General features: G+C 37.0%; 1 protein-coding gene across 1 annotated transcript in view; it reads left to right on the plus strand.

Annotated features, from left to right (window-relative positions):
- The window catches only part of OTOGL (otogelin like), a 169,022-nt gene that overhangs the window by 28,481 nt on the left and 124,023 nt on the right, over nucleotides 1-16,518 (plus strand). The window contains exons 9-15 of the mRNA XM_086398845.1: nucleotides 4,100-4,206; nucleotides 4,947-5,072; nucleotides 6,395-6,503; nucleotides 7,579-7,625; nucleotides 8,102-8,247; nucleotides 9,361-9,484; nucleotides 13,002-13,179. Of these exons, the coding sequence (XP_086254971.1) occupies nucleotides 4,100-4,206; nucleotides 4,947-5,072; nucleotides 6,395-6,503; nucleotides 7,579-7,625; nucleotides 8,102-8,247; nucleotides 9,361-9,484; nucleotides 13,002-13,179 (837 nt within the window). The remainder of the gene's footprint in view (nucleotides 1-4,099; nucleotides 4,207-4,946; nucleotides 5,073-6,394; nucleotides 6,504-7,578; nucleotides 7,626-8,101; nucleotides 8,248-9,360; nucleotides 9,485-13,001; nucleotides 13,180-16,518) is intronic.

The following is a 16,518-nucleotide window of genomic DNA, read 5'->3' on the forward strand; positions in this document are numbered from 1 at the left end:
GACTATGCAAGTGAATAAGTGTGCATTGATAAAGTGGGAGAGGGAAGGTACCAGAGCTGGCCTTTCACTGTCCTCAATAGTCCATCCAGGACTACACCCGCCTACATTCTTTTTCCCCTAAAGGAGATTCTGTTCACTTCTTATATTAAAGGAGTGCCTCACAGGGATTCTATACCATGATTATATAATTATGAATCTGTTGAATACAAATTTCCTGCTTGGATTAGGATAGTATATTGAATTCAATTTAATACATATTTCCTGAGTGTCTATTCTGAGCTGAGCATTATGTCAAATCTTGGCGCAATAGAAACAATTTCTTATGTTGATTTTTAATTTATTTTATTTTACTTTAAAATTCTTTTTGTGTGTTGATGTATGGCAAAACCAATACAATATTGTAACGTAATTAGCCTCCAATTAAAATAAATAAATTTATATTAAAAAAATAAAATTCTATTTGTGAAGTAAAATTGATTTACAATATTATATTAGTTTCAGCTATATAACATAGTGATTGCATATGTTTATGGATTATTTTTTATTTAGAGTTATTATAAAATATTGACTGTATTCGCTACACTGTACATTACATGCTTGTATCTTGTTTATTTTATACCTAGTAGTTTGCACCTCTTAACCCCTATTTTCTCCTATTTTGTCCCACCCCACCCCCTCTCCCTACTAGTTTGATAAGCACTAGTTTTGTTCTGTTTTTCTTTTGTTATATGTATTCATTTTATTTTGTAAAAATCTGACCTATAAGTGAAAACACACAGTATTTGCTTTCTTACTAAGCATAATACCCTTCAGGCCCATCCATGTTTCTGCAAATGGCAAAATTGTGTTACCTGTTTTGGCTGTGTAATATTCCATTTATAATATTCCATATATAATATTGTCTTTATCCATTCACCTGCTGATGGACACTTAGGTTACTTCCATATCTTGGTTATTATAATAATGCTATGTGCTAAGTCGCTTCAGTCATGTCCGACTCTATGGGCTGAAGCCTGCCAGCTCCTTGACCATGGGATTCTCCAGGCATGATACTGGAGTGGGTTGCCGTGCCCTCCTCCAGGGAGTCTTCCCAACCCAGGGATCAAACTCTTATCTATTATGTCTCCTGTATTGTCAGGCGAGTTCTTTACTACTAACTTCCCTGATGGCTCAGACTTTAAAAAACCTGCCTGCAATACAGGAGACCTGTGTTCAATCCCTGAGTTGGGAAGATCCCCTGGAGAAGGAAATGGCAACTCGCTCCAGTATTCTTGCCAGGAAAATCCCATGGACAGAGGAGCCTGGCAGGCTCTAGTCCCTGAGGTCACAAAGTCAGACACGACTGAGCAACTAACACTTTCACTTTTAGTGCCTCCTGGGAAGTATGGCAAAACAAATTTGGGGTGTTTCCAGAACACAAAAAGTGGGGCTGGAGCATGGTGAATGGGAGAGAGAGAGAGGAGATGAAGTTAGAGAAGTAGGCACGGTCTAGATTACCTAGAGTCTTAGGGCTCATAGTAAGGAGTATGAATTGTTGCTTGATCTTATTTCATATAACCTGACTATTCTCAGGAGATCTGAATTTGCCTTTTGCCTAGTTTCTTAACTTCTGCTTATTCCAGGTAGGTGTACTGTGTTTTAGCCTGGATTATGTTAGAATGTCAGTTAATTTGCTTAGAATGTAATAAATCAAGGGGGGAGAAGTAGTACAAAATGAAAACGCAAGGCCCCTTGTTAAAAAAAATTGCTAAGCATTCAAGATAGTGACAGCAGAGCATTAAACGAGTACAGGATCCAACTAAGTGGCAGCCTTTTTAAGAGCAGAGCCTGTGTGACTGATTGCACAGGTCACATTCCCATGAAGCTGGTTCTGATCTTGATAAATTTTATTTGAAAAAAATGAATGCCTTCTACTGATGAAAAATTAATGCTGCTGTGAACATTGATAAGCATGTATCTTTTCGAATTAGTGCTTTTGCTTTCTTCAGATATATACCCAAGAGTGGAACTGCTTGATCATCGGGTAATTCTATTTTTAGTTTTTTGAGGAATTTTCATTCTCTTTCCCGTAGTGGCTACACCGTTTTACATTCCCACCAGCAGTTCACTTGAGTTCCTTTTCCTCCACCTCTTCACCAACAATTTGTTATTTGTTGTTGTTGTTGTTTTGACAACAGCCGTCCTGACAGGTGTGAAGTGATATCTCATTGTATTCCCTGATGATTAGTGATGGTGAGCATCCTTGCAGGTGTCTGTTGGCCATGGAAACAGAAACACTTAGAAATAGTCCCTGTCGTAGGAACTCAGATTCTCATGGGGCAGAAAAACAGGTTCTCAGCAATTGTACATGCTTTAAACGCAAAGTACGGTGAGTGTGGAGGAGAGAACTACTAACCTCCTCAGGGAGTGCCTAGAGAAAATGATAGCTGGGTTGGAATTTGAAGGATGATACAATACCAGTCCTTGAACTCAGGTCCTCCTCATTCTGCTTCTAATAATGCTGAACTTAGCAGCAAGGAAATGCTTCTAATCTTGCCGCACAAAAGTCAATTGATTAAAAACAACCGTTACTTAATGAGTATTTTCCTTATTAACATTAACATCCAAAATGGAAAAATAAGCTAATTTTCCCCTCAGTAAATAATTTGTTGCCCAACTGTTGTTTTTATGCAATGCCATGTGTAATGTGCTTAGTACAGTTCCTAGTGTAACACAGACACAACAAACGGTTTGGATAATAGTTGCGTTAGGTTGGAAAACCAATATTCAGTTACTTTATTAGCCTTCAAGGCCTCCATTAATTGTAGGAAGAAATGCATATGTTTAAAGTAAATCATAAATTTAACGTCTTTCTAAGAATTCAACGATTTTTACTTACCCTGTTTTTCAGAGACTTGTTTGGAGATTTAGAATATTTTCTGTGCTTCTGAAGTCTACAGTCCTTTTTTTTATTCTAAAGCTTAGTTAATTGGACTAGATAATCTGCATGACTCCAGTTACAGTAACACAGGATAAGGGCAATTTGAGATCAGTGGTTTTTACAATAGAAATACTGAAAATGCTAAGGTCCACAAAATACAACATTCTTAAGGGTGTAAAGGTATTTAGCTATTTAGACTTTCAGTTGGGTTGTAAAACAAGCCTGCTATCTTATAAACACTGTTGATTTTATAGATGCCTTGTTAATCTGCTTTGGGAATTGGCTGACCTCTTATATTTGTTTGGGGGAGTTTCTAAGGTGATTATAAAAAAATACTTAGAGATTATTCACTCTTGGCAGCATTAGCAAAGTAACTGGCTTTAGTAATTTAAACCTGAAAGAATTAAAAATCTTTTAAATCTCAGATGAAATGCTGTTTATTTAATCCTTCACAAGTGCTTATTATTAGTATTGATTTTATTCCAGCATGTAAACTATCAAGAGCATGGTGAATAGAAATCATTTTTCTATTTAGAAATCTATCTTAGAAATCATTTTCATATTTTATGTTTTTATTGTGATAGAATTATTAAATAGGATTAATTAAAATAATATTGATAAGATTTATTAAGCTTTGAAAGGTCTGGGATGTTTTGTGTGGGAGCAAAAAAATACAAAGATTCTAGAACAAATGTCATAATTAGAATAGAAATCTTTTTCAGTATGGTACTCCGTTGAATCCAAAGAAAAAATGGCCAAATTATTGAAAGACTTAAATGAAACAATTTACTTAGTCTTTTAAATCTGGGATCCCATGTTTATATGTTTTCTACATTATTGGGGCTTCCCTGGTGGCTCAGATGGTAAAGCGTCTGCCTACAATGCGGAAGACCTGGGTTGGATCCCTGGGTCAGGAATTTCCCCTGGAGAAGGAAATGGCAACCCACTCCAGTACTCTAACCTGGAAAATCCCATAGATGGAGGAGCCTGGTGGGCTACAGTCCATGGGGTCACTAGAGTGAGACACGACTGAGCAACTTCACTTCACTTCTAATATTAGTTGATCAACTAATATTAGAATATTCACCACATAGTCAGCTTTTCTCCAGAACAAGAGCTCAAGGGCACAGTTCCTGTCAATATTTCCTGTATGATTTTTGATATCTTTTCACTTTCCAGAACTCATGATGATGAAACCTATTGTCGAGCGGCCACCGAGTATGCTAGAGCCTGTTCCCATGCAGGCTACCCTATTCAAGATTGGAGAGATGACTTTCCAGCATGCAGTATGTTTCCTTATTTTCCAGCCATGCCTGTGTACTTCTGTTAATTTTAGGCTTATCCTAGTACTTAAAACTTACCCTACTTGTCAAAACTAGTGAACTGCAAAGACTTGGTATTGATGCAATAATATTGGTAAACTTTTGAATACTTTTAAAACACTCTAATCTGTGTCTTTATCTGGCTTACTTCACTTATTATGATAATCTCTCACATATGTTGCTGCAAATAGCATTATTTCATTCTTTTTATGACTGAGTAATATTCTAAGATAAATACCATACAATAATGTATACATGTGGAATCTAAAAGATAAAAAGAAACACATGAACTTATTTCTGAAATAGAAAGAGACTCACAGACACAGAAAACAAACCAAGGGGAAAAGAGAGGTGGGGGGAAGAATAAATTAGGAGGCTGAGATTAAACTATACACACTACTATGTATAAAATATATAACCAATAGGGACCTACAGTATAGTACAGGGAACCATACTCAGTATTATGTGATAATGTATATGGGAAAATAATCTGAAGAAGAATTTATATATATATATAGTGTGTATAATATATATTATATATGTATAACTGAATCACTGTGTTGTATACCCAAAACCTACACAATATTGTAAATCAACTATACTTCAATAAAAAAATTTTAAAAAACAAACAAAAAAACACTGTAATCTTTCTCAAAGAGAGTTGAGTAGCGTTGACTTACTGCTCACCTGTTTGCCTGTTTTAGTCGATAAGTGTGATGACAGCTTTGTCCATCGGGATTGCATCAGTTGTTGCCCACCAACCTGCACGTTTGAGAAACAGTGTCTTGGGAGCAATCTCCATTGTCTTGATGGATGTTATTGCCCAGATGGTAAGTGCTTCGTGAAAGAAACTGTGTCTGCACTCATTGTGACTAGTACCCTGTGATCCAAGACTCATGTCTTTGTGTCCTCTCTTGGGATGTTAGGGCTATTGCAAATTTTCTCTCCTTTTAGGATTTGATCCTTAAAGTGACTATAAGGAATGGATGCTTTTCTTTAATAAAAGGCTTTGATCCCTGGATCAGGAAGATTCCCTGGAGAAGGAAATGACAACCCACTCCAGTATTCTTGCCTGGGAAATCCCATGGACAGATGAAGCTGGTGGGCTGCAGTCCATGGGGGTCACAAAAGAGTTGGACATGACAGCAACTAAACAACAGCAACAATAATTTATATATTTTCATTTTTTAAAGACAAAATCAAATTTAGAAAAAAAGTCTTCATATCTTGGTAGTACAAGATTTTAGTCCTGATGCAGTTTTAATATTTGTAATTAGAAGTGACATAGCAAATGATAGAGATGGGATTTAGATCTGCAATACAAATTAATAGATATTTATAAGAACATTGAGGATTTATCCAAACTCCTTTATTTTTGCAGATTAAAAAATAGAATCCCAGAGAAGTTAAGTGATTTTCCCACTGTCATGCACTTAATATGAGTGAGGACTACTTAAAATCAGATCTATTGACCTCGGGCCATTGTTCTGTCAATGCTACTCAAAGCCCATTGGACCAGTCCCACGCCTGAACTGTTTGCTCCCAGTCAGCGATGTGATAAGGACTTTGCACCAGAACATAAATCCATACACCAGAATATAATTCCTTTGACTAGAAAGTCTTACTCTGAAAAATGATCAGCTGCATCAAAGAATGTGCTTGGTAACATTGGTTCAACCACCTTTACTCTTTAGAAAGAAGTAACAAATGCAGTTCTACTGTACTAGCTCTTTGGTAAACGTTTCCTGGCTCTTTATTATCTGTGTGATGATAGTGTAGCTCTCATTTTCACATAAACAGAAATTAAACAGAATAACATCAATACTTTCTCCCTCCTCTCCTCCCCTCTTCTCTCAAAAGCAAAGACACATTAGTTGCCCTATTTCTGTGTTGTGAATCTTAACATCTTGATAGCAGGTAACGGGGTAATAAAGTTGAAAACCGCTGAAATAGACCCTTATAAGGTAGCTACTGATTGAGTCAGAGCAACTGAGCTACTGATTGAGACAGAGCCAGGCTCCTTAAAAGTAATTTGTATTTCTAGCACCTAGTGAAAGCAAGTGTTCAATAAAAGTTGGCTGAATTATTATATTCAAAGAATATCATTCTTCTTATTTCTTTTGTGCATTTAATATATATTTTTCTTAAATAGGCCTCATAATGGAAAATGGGACTTGCATCTCCTTGGAAAACTGCCCATGCAATTTTCATGGATTAGCTTATTCAGTTGGCTCAAAAATTGAACAAGAATGTACTGAATGGTATGTGATCAATTACAGCTAATTATTTCTGGGTACCTGACTAGGTGACAATTTTACCTTGACATATGTTTAAGGAGATATACTTTTTACTGATTTTTCTTCCAAAAATTCTCAGACTCAGTTTCATTGTATTTAAAGCCTTTGGGAGGTAGGAGGGACCATCTATATTTTCTTTTATGATGTAACTCTTCTCACTTCTGTTGGTAATTCTATAAATTTTTATATCCATGTGATACACTGTTGAATAATCACTAATTTGCACATGCTTTTACTCATAGGATTTGACGGTTCTCTTGTCCTTCTGTATTGAGTACTTTAAAAAGTGACTCTTCATATCACCAATCTTGGGCCATGATTAGAGACTTTTCAACATTCTTAAATTAGCTAACTAGTTAGCTACTATAGCCAAAGATTAAATTCCTCCAGAGCAGTCTAAAAAGAAATAGAGGTATAAATGTCATTAGGCAATTTTCCCTTTGCTGTCTGTGTATATAACTGAAATACAATTGAAAACTAACCCTGTTCTTAGATACTGATTTGAATTCCTGCCTTTCAGAGATTATTCTTTCCTCCAAAATTCATTATCTGTTTGGTGGTAGAAGGCAGAATTTATCTTACAAAGGGGACATCTTTTTTCTCTCTTTTAATGTCTGATGATCTGCAAAGCCAACTTTAAAAGTTTTTAGTAGATGACATGACTTATTAATCTTAACTCGTTGTATGTATTTCTCTAATGATACGGGTAAATGCTTTACTGTGTGTGGCCTTTTTTTTTGGTTTAAGCAATGAGGGAAGGACAGAAACAGAAGTTCTCTGTACTTTTGTTCTTGACTAATCTGTACTACCGTTGTATCATCTTCATTGATTTTTAAATATGGCATGCCATAAATAATAATTTAGGTACTGGCCAGTCCAAGTTTATCAGTTAATTGAACTTTTGGAGAGATATTTTTCAGGTCAGATTATTCTGAACCTAAGAAACATGATACATTCGATACATTAACCAATACATTATTGCAAACATTCACACAATTTCTCTGTGCAGTTAGATTAATATTTTTATCATTTTATTTAGTGTGTGTGTTGGTGGAGTTTGGAACTGCACTGAGCATGACTGCCCAGGTAATCTTTTAAAATGTTTTTAGAGAAAATGTCTTGATTTTCTTGAAACTGAGGAGGAAGCTTGCACTGATGTTTTATAAGGTCTTCTTATGTGTAACAAGAGATGTAATGATCTTTAAATCCAGATATTCAGAGGATAAGTGGAAAATTGAATAAATGATAGCTCTGAGCAGACAACTTTGGTAAAAATGTATGAAAATTGCACAAATATTATAAACTCTAAAAAAAAGTGGAATAGCCATCATTAAATACATTTAAAATTTAATCAAATAGTATAATTTAGCGAGTTTGTCAAACTAGTAAATTTTAAGCACTTTAACTATTCTTTTTGATACCTGAATAGTTACACTATTGGCCTACTGTTTTTTTTGACCTACTGCTTTTTAAGAATAAACATAACTTCTTCCTCCTTCTCCTTTTCTCCTTTTTCCTTCCTCTTCTCTTCCTCCCCCAACCCCTGCTTCTCCTTCTTCTAGTTCAGTGCTCCATTGTAGGTGATTCCCATTTTACGACTTTTGATGGTCGACATTATTCTTTCATTGGAATGTGCCAATACATCCTTGTAAAAGGAACTGGAAAAGATAAATTCACAATTACTTTACAGAAAGCTCACTGTGAACAGGTAAGAGCATTTCAAAATGACCAGAGGAGTGTTCATTTTTTTTTTTTTTGGCTCAAACTTCTTATCTAGGTTAAAAATAGTAACATGAATGGGTATAGTTGTTTTCTTCAAAAATCAGACACCATTGATTGTTAAGATGCATCATTATTCTGTATACCACAATGAAAAAAACATGTTGATGATTGATCTATGTATGCTATTAACTATATCATGTATCCTGATTTCAAAGATATCAAAATATTAAAAAGTCTTATATACTATATATTTATTGAATTTTCTTTCTTAAAAATAGTGTTTATATGTATAGATTTTTGAAACATTTCATATATGACTGCACAATAAGCAATGTTTTTTGTTGCCTCAAAACTGCTGTCTTAAAGATGATTTTTGACAGAGAATTTAACAAGTTTCACATCATTCTAAATAGATATGATGGCTCTTTTTTTTAGCATATGGGAATATTTATTTTAGACCTTTTCTTGAAATAAACACATCTATAATTTGTAAACAAAGAAACACAGGTCTTTCATTTCTCTTTCTAAATCAAGTAGTCAAAATTTTGCCAAAATGTTTTATTCTACTTTTATTCCAACATAAAATGGTTGTTTTCAACAAAATTCCAATCTAGTTTATGAGCTTTTTTTAGTTTGATTTTTTTTTTTCCTGTGCAGTATGTCAGAGTCTTAATTAGCTTTCTACATGGAATTGTAATTCTCTTGGTTCTTTTCTGTACTGAATTTTTTACATCTAAATACCACAGATGAATTTGGAAAGGTACTTTATATTCTATGGAAAAGTAATTCTTCGCACTTTATTGAAAACATTTCTATTTAATAATCTGTGAAAGGCATATATATGCACAAGGTGTATTTAACGTAAAGATATAGTTTATTAGTAATGGGGCTGCATGAGATTCACAATAAAATGTGTGACTACTTTATAATATTGCTTATCCTCTAGTCTTCTGTATACCAGAAATTTTTATCTGTGTGCGCTCTCTCCTTTCTTCTCTCCTTCACCTTCTCCCATTTCTCTCTTCCATTGTCCTTGTCCCTGACTAGGTCTCTCTTTTTCTCTCTCATTGCTTTAACTGATAATTTGATTTTTATGCAGAACCTTGGCTTGGTCTGCCTTCAGTCTGTAACTCTGATTCTGGAGGATGATTTTAACAAACAAGTGACCCTCAGTAGGGGAGGACAGATCCTCACCAGTCCCAACCAAGGCTTCAGTCTGAATGGTAAGAAGCAATGCCAGTGGTATACTTTTCTTACACTAACAATAACAACAACACAACCTCAATGGAGTCTTCTCCATTAACTGATGAACCTAACATTTATGGAGTGCCTATGTGTTTCCAGGTCCTCAGCCAAACTTAGTGGAGACCACCACGTTTATGGGGCTTAGTGTTTATCTCAAGTGGCATTAGTGTTTCTCTCTAGTGTCATATGGGACAGTGCAGACACAGAGTATTTCCATTGTTGCATAAAGTTCTATTGGGTAATGCTGTGCCTGGATATTTTCAGTTTGGATTTGATGCTGAAACAGTGGTAGCCATCTGAAAAACACTGAAAGAGGCTAGGGAGCTCAAGTGAAAATGGAGATAACTTGAGGTTTTGAAGATTGGCTTCCCTGATAGCTCAGTTGGTAAAGAATCCTCCTGCAATGCAGGAGATCCTGGTTCAATTCCTGGGCTGGGAAGATCTGCTGGAGAAGGGATAGGCTACCTATTCCAGTATTCTTGGGCTTCCCCAGTGGTTCAGCTGGTAAAGAATCTGCCTGCAATGCAGGAGACCTGGGTTCGATCCCTGGGTTGGGAAGATCTCCTGGAGAAGGGAAAGGCTACCCACTCCAGTATTCTGGCCGGGAGATTTCCATGGACTGTATAGTCCATGGGGCCACAAAGAGTCGGACGTGACTGAAGAACTTTCACTTCACTTCAAGTGGCCTAGAGTTTGGAAGAGGAAACATGCAAGTAAATGACCACTTAAAGATATGATAAACTCAAAGATATGCACAGAGACTTCGGGAGTCTAAATGATTAGGTATGTCTCACCCAGCACTGGGTGTGCTGGTGTGGTCAGGAAGCTCTTCTTAAAGAAAGGATATCCAGTTGAGCTTTTACAGCTGAGGAATTGCCAGGATGAAGGAGATGGGGAAAGTGTTCTAGGCATAGCAAAGAGGAGAACTATGGAGTATGTATACTAGCTTGGCATTGCTACAGCATGAAGAAGCTAAGTATAGAATGTCCAGAGATCAGAACAGGGAAGGAGATGGGCATGAGAATGAGGACGGCCTTACTTTTTTGAGTGAAGTATAGCTGACTTAAAGTTTCAGGTGTACAACAGTGATTCAAAATTTTAATAGATCAAAGCCATTACAAACAATGGCTGTATTTCCTTTTGCTGTACAATAGACATCCTTCTTGCTTATCTATTTTATACATAGTCATTTGTATCTCTTAATCTCATGGGGAAGGCCTTATATATAGGGCATTCATACTTTGTAATTTCCTGGGAGGCTGTGTTCATGCCCGTGTTTTAGTGTGGTTACTTATAACAGTCACTTTTGCTTTCAGAAGTGCTTGATTTGTATTATAAATTATACGCTCACTCAGTGTCATCCAAGGGTATTGATTGAACTTGATATGAAATTGATATGCAATTGTTATTATTTGACTTTATTCATGTACAAAGATGACAACCTCATATGCTTCAACCAAATAAGCAAGTGAGTTTTAATGAGGAGACTGACAGTTCTTTTCTTCTTGGTAGACTACTATAACAACACTATGGACATGGATTTGAGAAATGTTAGAAAGGAGACATGGAGAATAGTCAGGACATTATTAGAGTAGAGCATCGGAGAAGGCAATGGCACCCCACTCCAGTACTCTTGCCTGGAAAATCCCATGGATGGAGGAGCCTGGTAGGCTGAAGTCCATGGGGTTGCTAAGAGTCAGACACGACTGAGGGAATTCACTTTCACTTTTCACTTTCATGCATTGGAGAAGGAAATGGCAACCCACTCCAGTGTTCTTGCCTGGAGAATCCCAGGGACGGGGGAGCCTGGTGGGCTTCCGTCTATGGGATCGCACAGAGTCGGACACGACTGAAGCGACTTAGCAGCAGCAGCAGCAGCAGAGTAGAGCATATAAGGATTTGAGGAGAAACTGATACAAGGCAGTGACAGTAGAGAGGGAAAGAAGAAAACAGATTGAACTTTTAGTTAGGAAAAAAAGTGTTATCTGCTTGGCGATGGAAGGGCAATTAGAAAAAGGATCTGTTCAAAGAATAATCCTCAGATTTCTGGGTTTGATGACAGACTGATGACAGAAATTGTGATAGGGACTGCAGGAAAAACTTTTATGGTGGCGAAAGTCAGGTTCGGTCTTTTTTTAAAACTGTTCATTGGAAGGACTGATGTTGAAGCTGAAACTCCAGTACTTTGGCCACCTGATGTGAAGAGGTGACTCATTGGAAAAGACCCTGATGCTGGGAAAGATAGAGGGCAGGAGGAGAAGGGGACGACAGAGGATGAGATGGTTGGATGGCATCACCCACTCAATGGACATGGGTTTGGGTGAACTCCAGGAGTTGGTGATGGACAGAGAGGCCTGGTGAGCTGCGGTTCATGGGGTCACAAAGAGTCGGTCACGACTGAGTGACTGAACTGAATTTATTTTAATTGGAAGATAATTACTCCACAATATTGTGATGGTTTTCGCCATACATCAACATGAATCTTGAACACAAGTTTCTCTTCTGTAAAGATATCTCATAAAATGATGCTTCTGTCGTGCTGTGCTCTCTTTTTCACTGAATGTCTAGAGGGAATGGGGAATTTTTGAAAAAGTGCCACTTCCTTATTGAATCATGACCAATTTGGGGGCCATAACACACACACACACACACACACAAGTAAAGGAACACAGATCTAATTTTAAATGTCTGACTATTGAGTTGTGGTACATATATACAATGGACTATTACTCAGCCATTAAAATGAATACATTTGAATCAGTTCTAATGAGGTGGATGAAACTAGAGCCTATTATACAGAGTGAAGTAAGTCAGAAAGGAAAACACCAATACAGTATACTAACACATATATATGGAATTTAGAAAGATGGTAACAATGACCCTGTATGTGAGACAGCAAAAGAGACACAGATGTATAGGACAGTCTGTTGGACTCTGTAGGAGAGGGAGAGGGTAGGATGATCTGAGAGAATAGCACTGATACATGTATATTACCATATGTGAAATAGATCACCAGTCCAGGTTCAATGCATGAGACAGGGTGCTCAGGGCTGGTACACTGGGATGACCCAGAGGGATGGGATGGGGAGGGAGGTGGGCGAGGGGTTCAGGATAGGGGACACATGTACACCCATGGCTGATTTATGTCAATGTATGGCAAAAACCACTACAATGTTGTAAAGTAATTAGCCTCCAATTAAAATACATAAATTAAAAAAAAAAGTCTGACTGTCTACCCTCACCCCTTATGAAATGCTTGCCAACTGAAATTACACATAAACCTGACATTCTGTTAAAATTATCTGCCCCTCCAGAAAGAAGGACAGAAGGGAAATGGAAGAAAAGAAAGCAGGCACAGGGTGGCAAAAATTGGCCCTGGGGCACAGAGAGCTGGGAAGAAGTCTTTTGGAAGCAGATCCCTGATGTTGCACATTAGCATTTCAGAGCATTGCCTGTGAATCTCAGAGCTGATTTATGTATGTTCTTTTCCTGCAGGAATTGTTGAAATTCAGACTCTGTCATCCTTATTTATTCTTCTAAAAACCACATTTGGTTTAAAGATTCTGTTCGCTGTAGATGGGGAAAGAATTTATATTCAGCTAACTAGTGCGTGGAAAAGAAGAACATTAGGTCTCTGTGGCACATTTAACGGGAACATAAGGGATGATTTTCTGTAAGTATGATCTCTGAACATGATGTGATGACTAGTAACTTAGAGGATATAAATTCTTACATTAAAAATGTTTACTTAACTGATAACAGCTTAGTCATCACTGTTCCAAGAGCTTGACATGGATTATTATATTTAAATATTGTAGGAATCCCCTGATTAGTCACTCTGTTTTATAGATAAAGAAGCTAACTGAAACACCAAAGTGACAAATAAATAGCTCAAAATCACTTAGCTCAAATCAGTGGAGCTGACTCTGAATTTAGTTACCAAGACTCAGAGCCTGAGGGCTACCCATGGAATAACTTCCCACTATTCTCTGTCACCTGTCAAGCTTAACAGTATTTTATTTTTCAAAAACTGCTGCCTTAAAAAAAGGCTTAGTATCATTTGGAATGAATGACAGTAAATTATACTTTAATAATATTGATATCACTTGGTATGAGTGATATCTCTAAAGCAACATTGTGGCATCTCAGTTAATTAGATTTTGTCATAGTTGGTGTTTTATTAGGGGAAAAAAAAGCAATAAAATACATTTATATCCCTTGTATTGACAAAGCACTTTCACCTACTTGTAGAAAAGCCCAGAGTATAGCTTAATATAAATGCTTGGCACACCTGTTATTGTGCTAAGCACTGTGGGAAAATTAGGGTAGTAACATGTGGTCCCCATTCTCAAGGAGCTGATGTTGCAGACTGGAGGGGACAGCTGTCTTTAAGAAGTAATTCATTCAGAACTTCCCTGGTGGTCACTGGACTTCGCCTTCCAGTGCAGGGGGTGTGGGTTTGATCCTAAAACTGGGAGCTAATATGCCACATCCTCATGGCCAAAAAAACCAAAACATAAACCAGAAGCAATATCGTAACAAATTCAACAAAGACTTTAAAAAGGTCCAGGTAAAAAAAATCTTTAAAAAAGAAACAATTTGTTCTAGGTAAGGTATTAAACATGCATGCATGCACACACACACATACAAACACATAAATCCTGAGGTAATTTCAAAAAGTTGTGTTGACCTGTGTGGCCGTGGCTAGTAGCACAGCAGAATTTTAAGTAGGCAAGTGTGGATTGGGTAGGCAGGGAATATTTCCTGAAGGAGCCATTTTCCAAATGCCATTTTAAAAAAAGCACTTCTGTGTATTTTTCCTGCTTTGGGTTCTTTTCCCTTCCTAATCTTCCTCCTTAACTCCTATTTATTTTCAAACCAACACAGTCATTATTTGCTTCAAAAAGTGAGTTTATATCCCATCAAAGTTAATTTTGACTCTATTATCTATGAACATCAGTCATTGATTTGTCTGATTTCCACTTAAAACTGCAAGAGCTTTGAGAATAAAGACCACATCCTCAATAAATCCTTTTATTCTTAACTAGCATAGAACCTTATATGCCCTAGACAGTTGAGCTGAATAGAGATAGGACCTTTGATATAGTACCAAGAAGAAAAATTGCATCAGCAAAGAGAAAGGGCTTTAAAATTTTTTTAATTTCAAAAGAGAGCTTCTTTTATCTTTTCTCATGTGTAATTTATTTGCTTTTAGGTCATTTAGGTTTTTGTTTCATTTATAGGTAGGTCAGAATATTGATATCTTTATCACATTTGTGAAACAGAAATATATTAAGTGACTTGGTTAAGATGTACAGAAGTGGCATTAAGCTTTCTTTCTCTTCCCGTTTGTCAGAATGGGTTAGTAGTCAATGTTTAACAGATGGTAGATATGTCTGCCTCTTTCTAAGGCACCATGTATAAACATTCAGGCCTGGTAACAGTGATGGATAATATTTCAGAGATAATTTTCAAACATTGTTTAGCTTTCCAGCATACGCAGTTAAAATTCCTTGCATCACAAAAGTTAATGTGAATCTTCAAACATAATGGAATGTGAAATATTAATTGCTTGAAAGTTTATTTTGTATGGCTTGTTTTAGTAAGTTAACCACGGTGAACTGAAAGGCTATTTTGTAAAACGAAATGCCGTAAATAAATAGGTCTACATTTTAGCTCCTATTTTTTGGTATTTATTATTTTAAGTGAATTAAGTGAAATAAAAGAGCCAAGCTCTGAGTCAGTTGCTCCTGGGAAGCCTGAGTACACCATCACCTTGACCAGTTATCTTATTGTGCTTTGTAGGGTGGAGAGGGATGGAGAGGCAAAGAAGGAGAAGACCTAGTTCAGGTTATGCAATTCCTGTGAGTTTGTGTTCTCGTTGGGAGCAAAATGAGATTTTGGATTGGGTGTTTGTTATAATTCTATATAGTTTAGAATAGTTTTATTTTGAGGGATAGGAAAAAGAAGGAAAGTGAAGTCGCTCAGTTGTGTCTGACTCTCCGACCCCTTGGACTGTAGCCTATGAGGCTCCTCCATCCATGGAATTTTCCAGGCAAGTGTACTGGAATGGGTTGCCATTCCTTCTCCAGAGGATCTTCCCCACCCAGGGATCCAACCCGGGTCTCCTGCATTGCAAGCAGATGCTTTTACCATCTGAGCCACGAGGGAAGCTAAAAAGAAGGAAAGAATGGATATAAGGAATGAGGATTGTGGAGTGGCTTGTGTGGCTCCCTTTTCTTCTCCTGTCTCAGTCACTGTGATGAGAAGCTCTGTATAGCTTTGTAATGGTGATTGAAATAAATGGTAAGCCAAGTAGTTATGCTTACTAAGACATTAAAAGGGCCAAGATAAATGCTGGTCTACTGCTTGGCCATGCTGTAGCAATTAATGCTGTTATGGCTTGCATTAGTAAAGTTTTGCTTGGTCAGATCTTCCTACAGGAAACCTAGTCCAACCTGATTCTCTAAGTGGTTCTGACGGTATTTGACACAGTTCCAGTAGGGATTGTCTCTCAGTATCTAGCGTCTGAAGAGTTAATAAATCTTGACCGCTGGAGGGAGCGTTTTAGTGTCAGACTCTTAAACATTGTTGTGGCTTATAAGCCTAAAGGGTAGATATTTCTATTCCATTTTGGTTTGTTGAGTAAACTTGGATGAAGAGTGTTACTTATACCATTTCTCCTCAATTTTCATTTTGTCTGTTTGCCCAACTTCACAATGGAGCCTCAGCATTTCAGGCCTCATAATGAAAATTGAAGGATCCCAGAAGTATAGACTATGTATTGTTTAGGACATTTGTCTTTACCTTGAAAAGAATCATGTGAGCTCCCTACCCCTACCTCCCTAAACACATTGATGTTTTGGTTGTTTGCATTTTCATTAAGTTGGTGTGAATTACATTTGAATCTCCACTCTTTGACACTGAGTGTTACCAGCTGAGTGAACGTTAATATTTTCTCTAAGCTTCTGCTTTTCCTTCTCTCTAAAGTGGGGATAAATGTGTTTTCTTC

This window comes from Bos grunniens, chromosome 5 (assembly GCF_055505025.1).
Source record: "Bos grunniens cultivar Pamir isolate PY7600 chromosome 5, Bosgru_T2T1.0, whole genome shotgun sequence".
Lineage (NCBI taxonomy): Eukaryota > Metazoa > Chordata > Mammalia > Artiodactyla > Bovidae > Bos > Bos grunniens.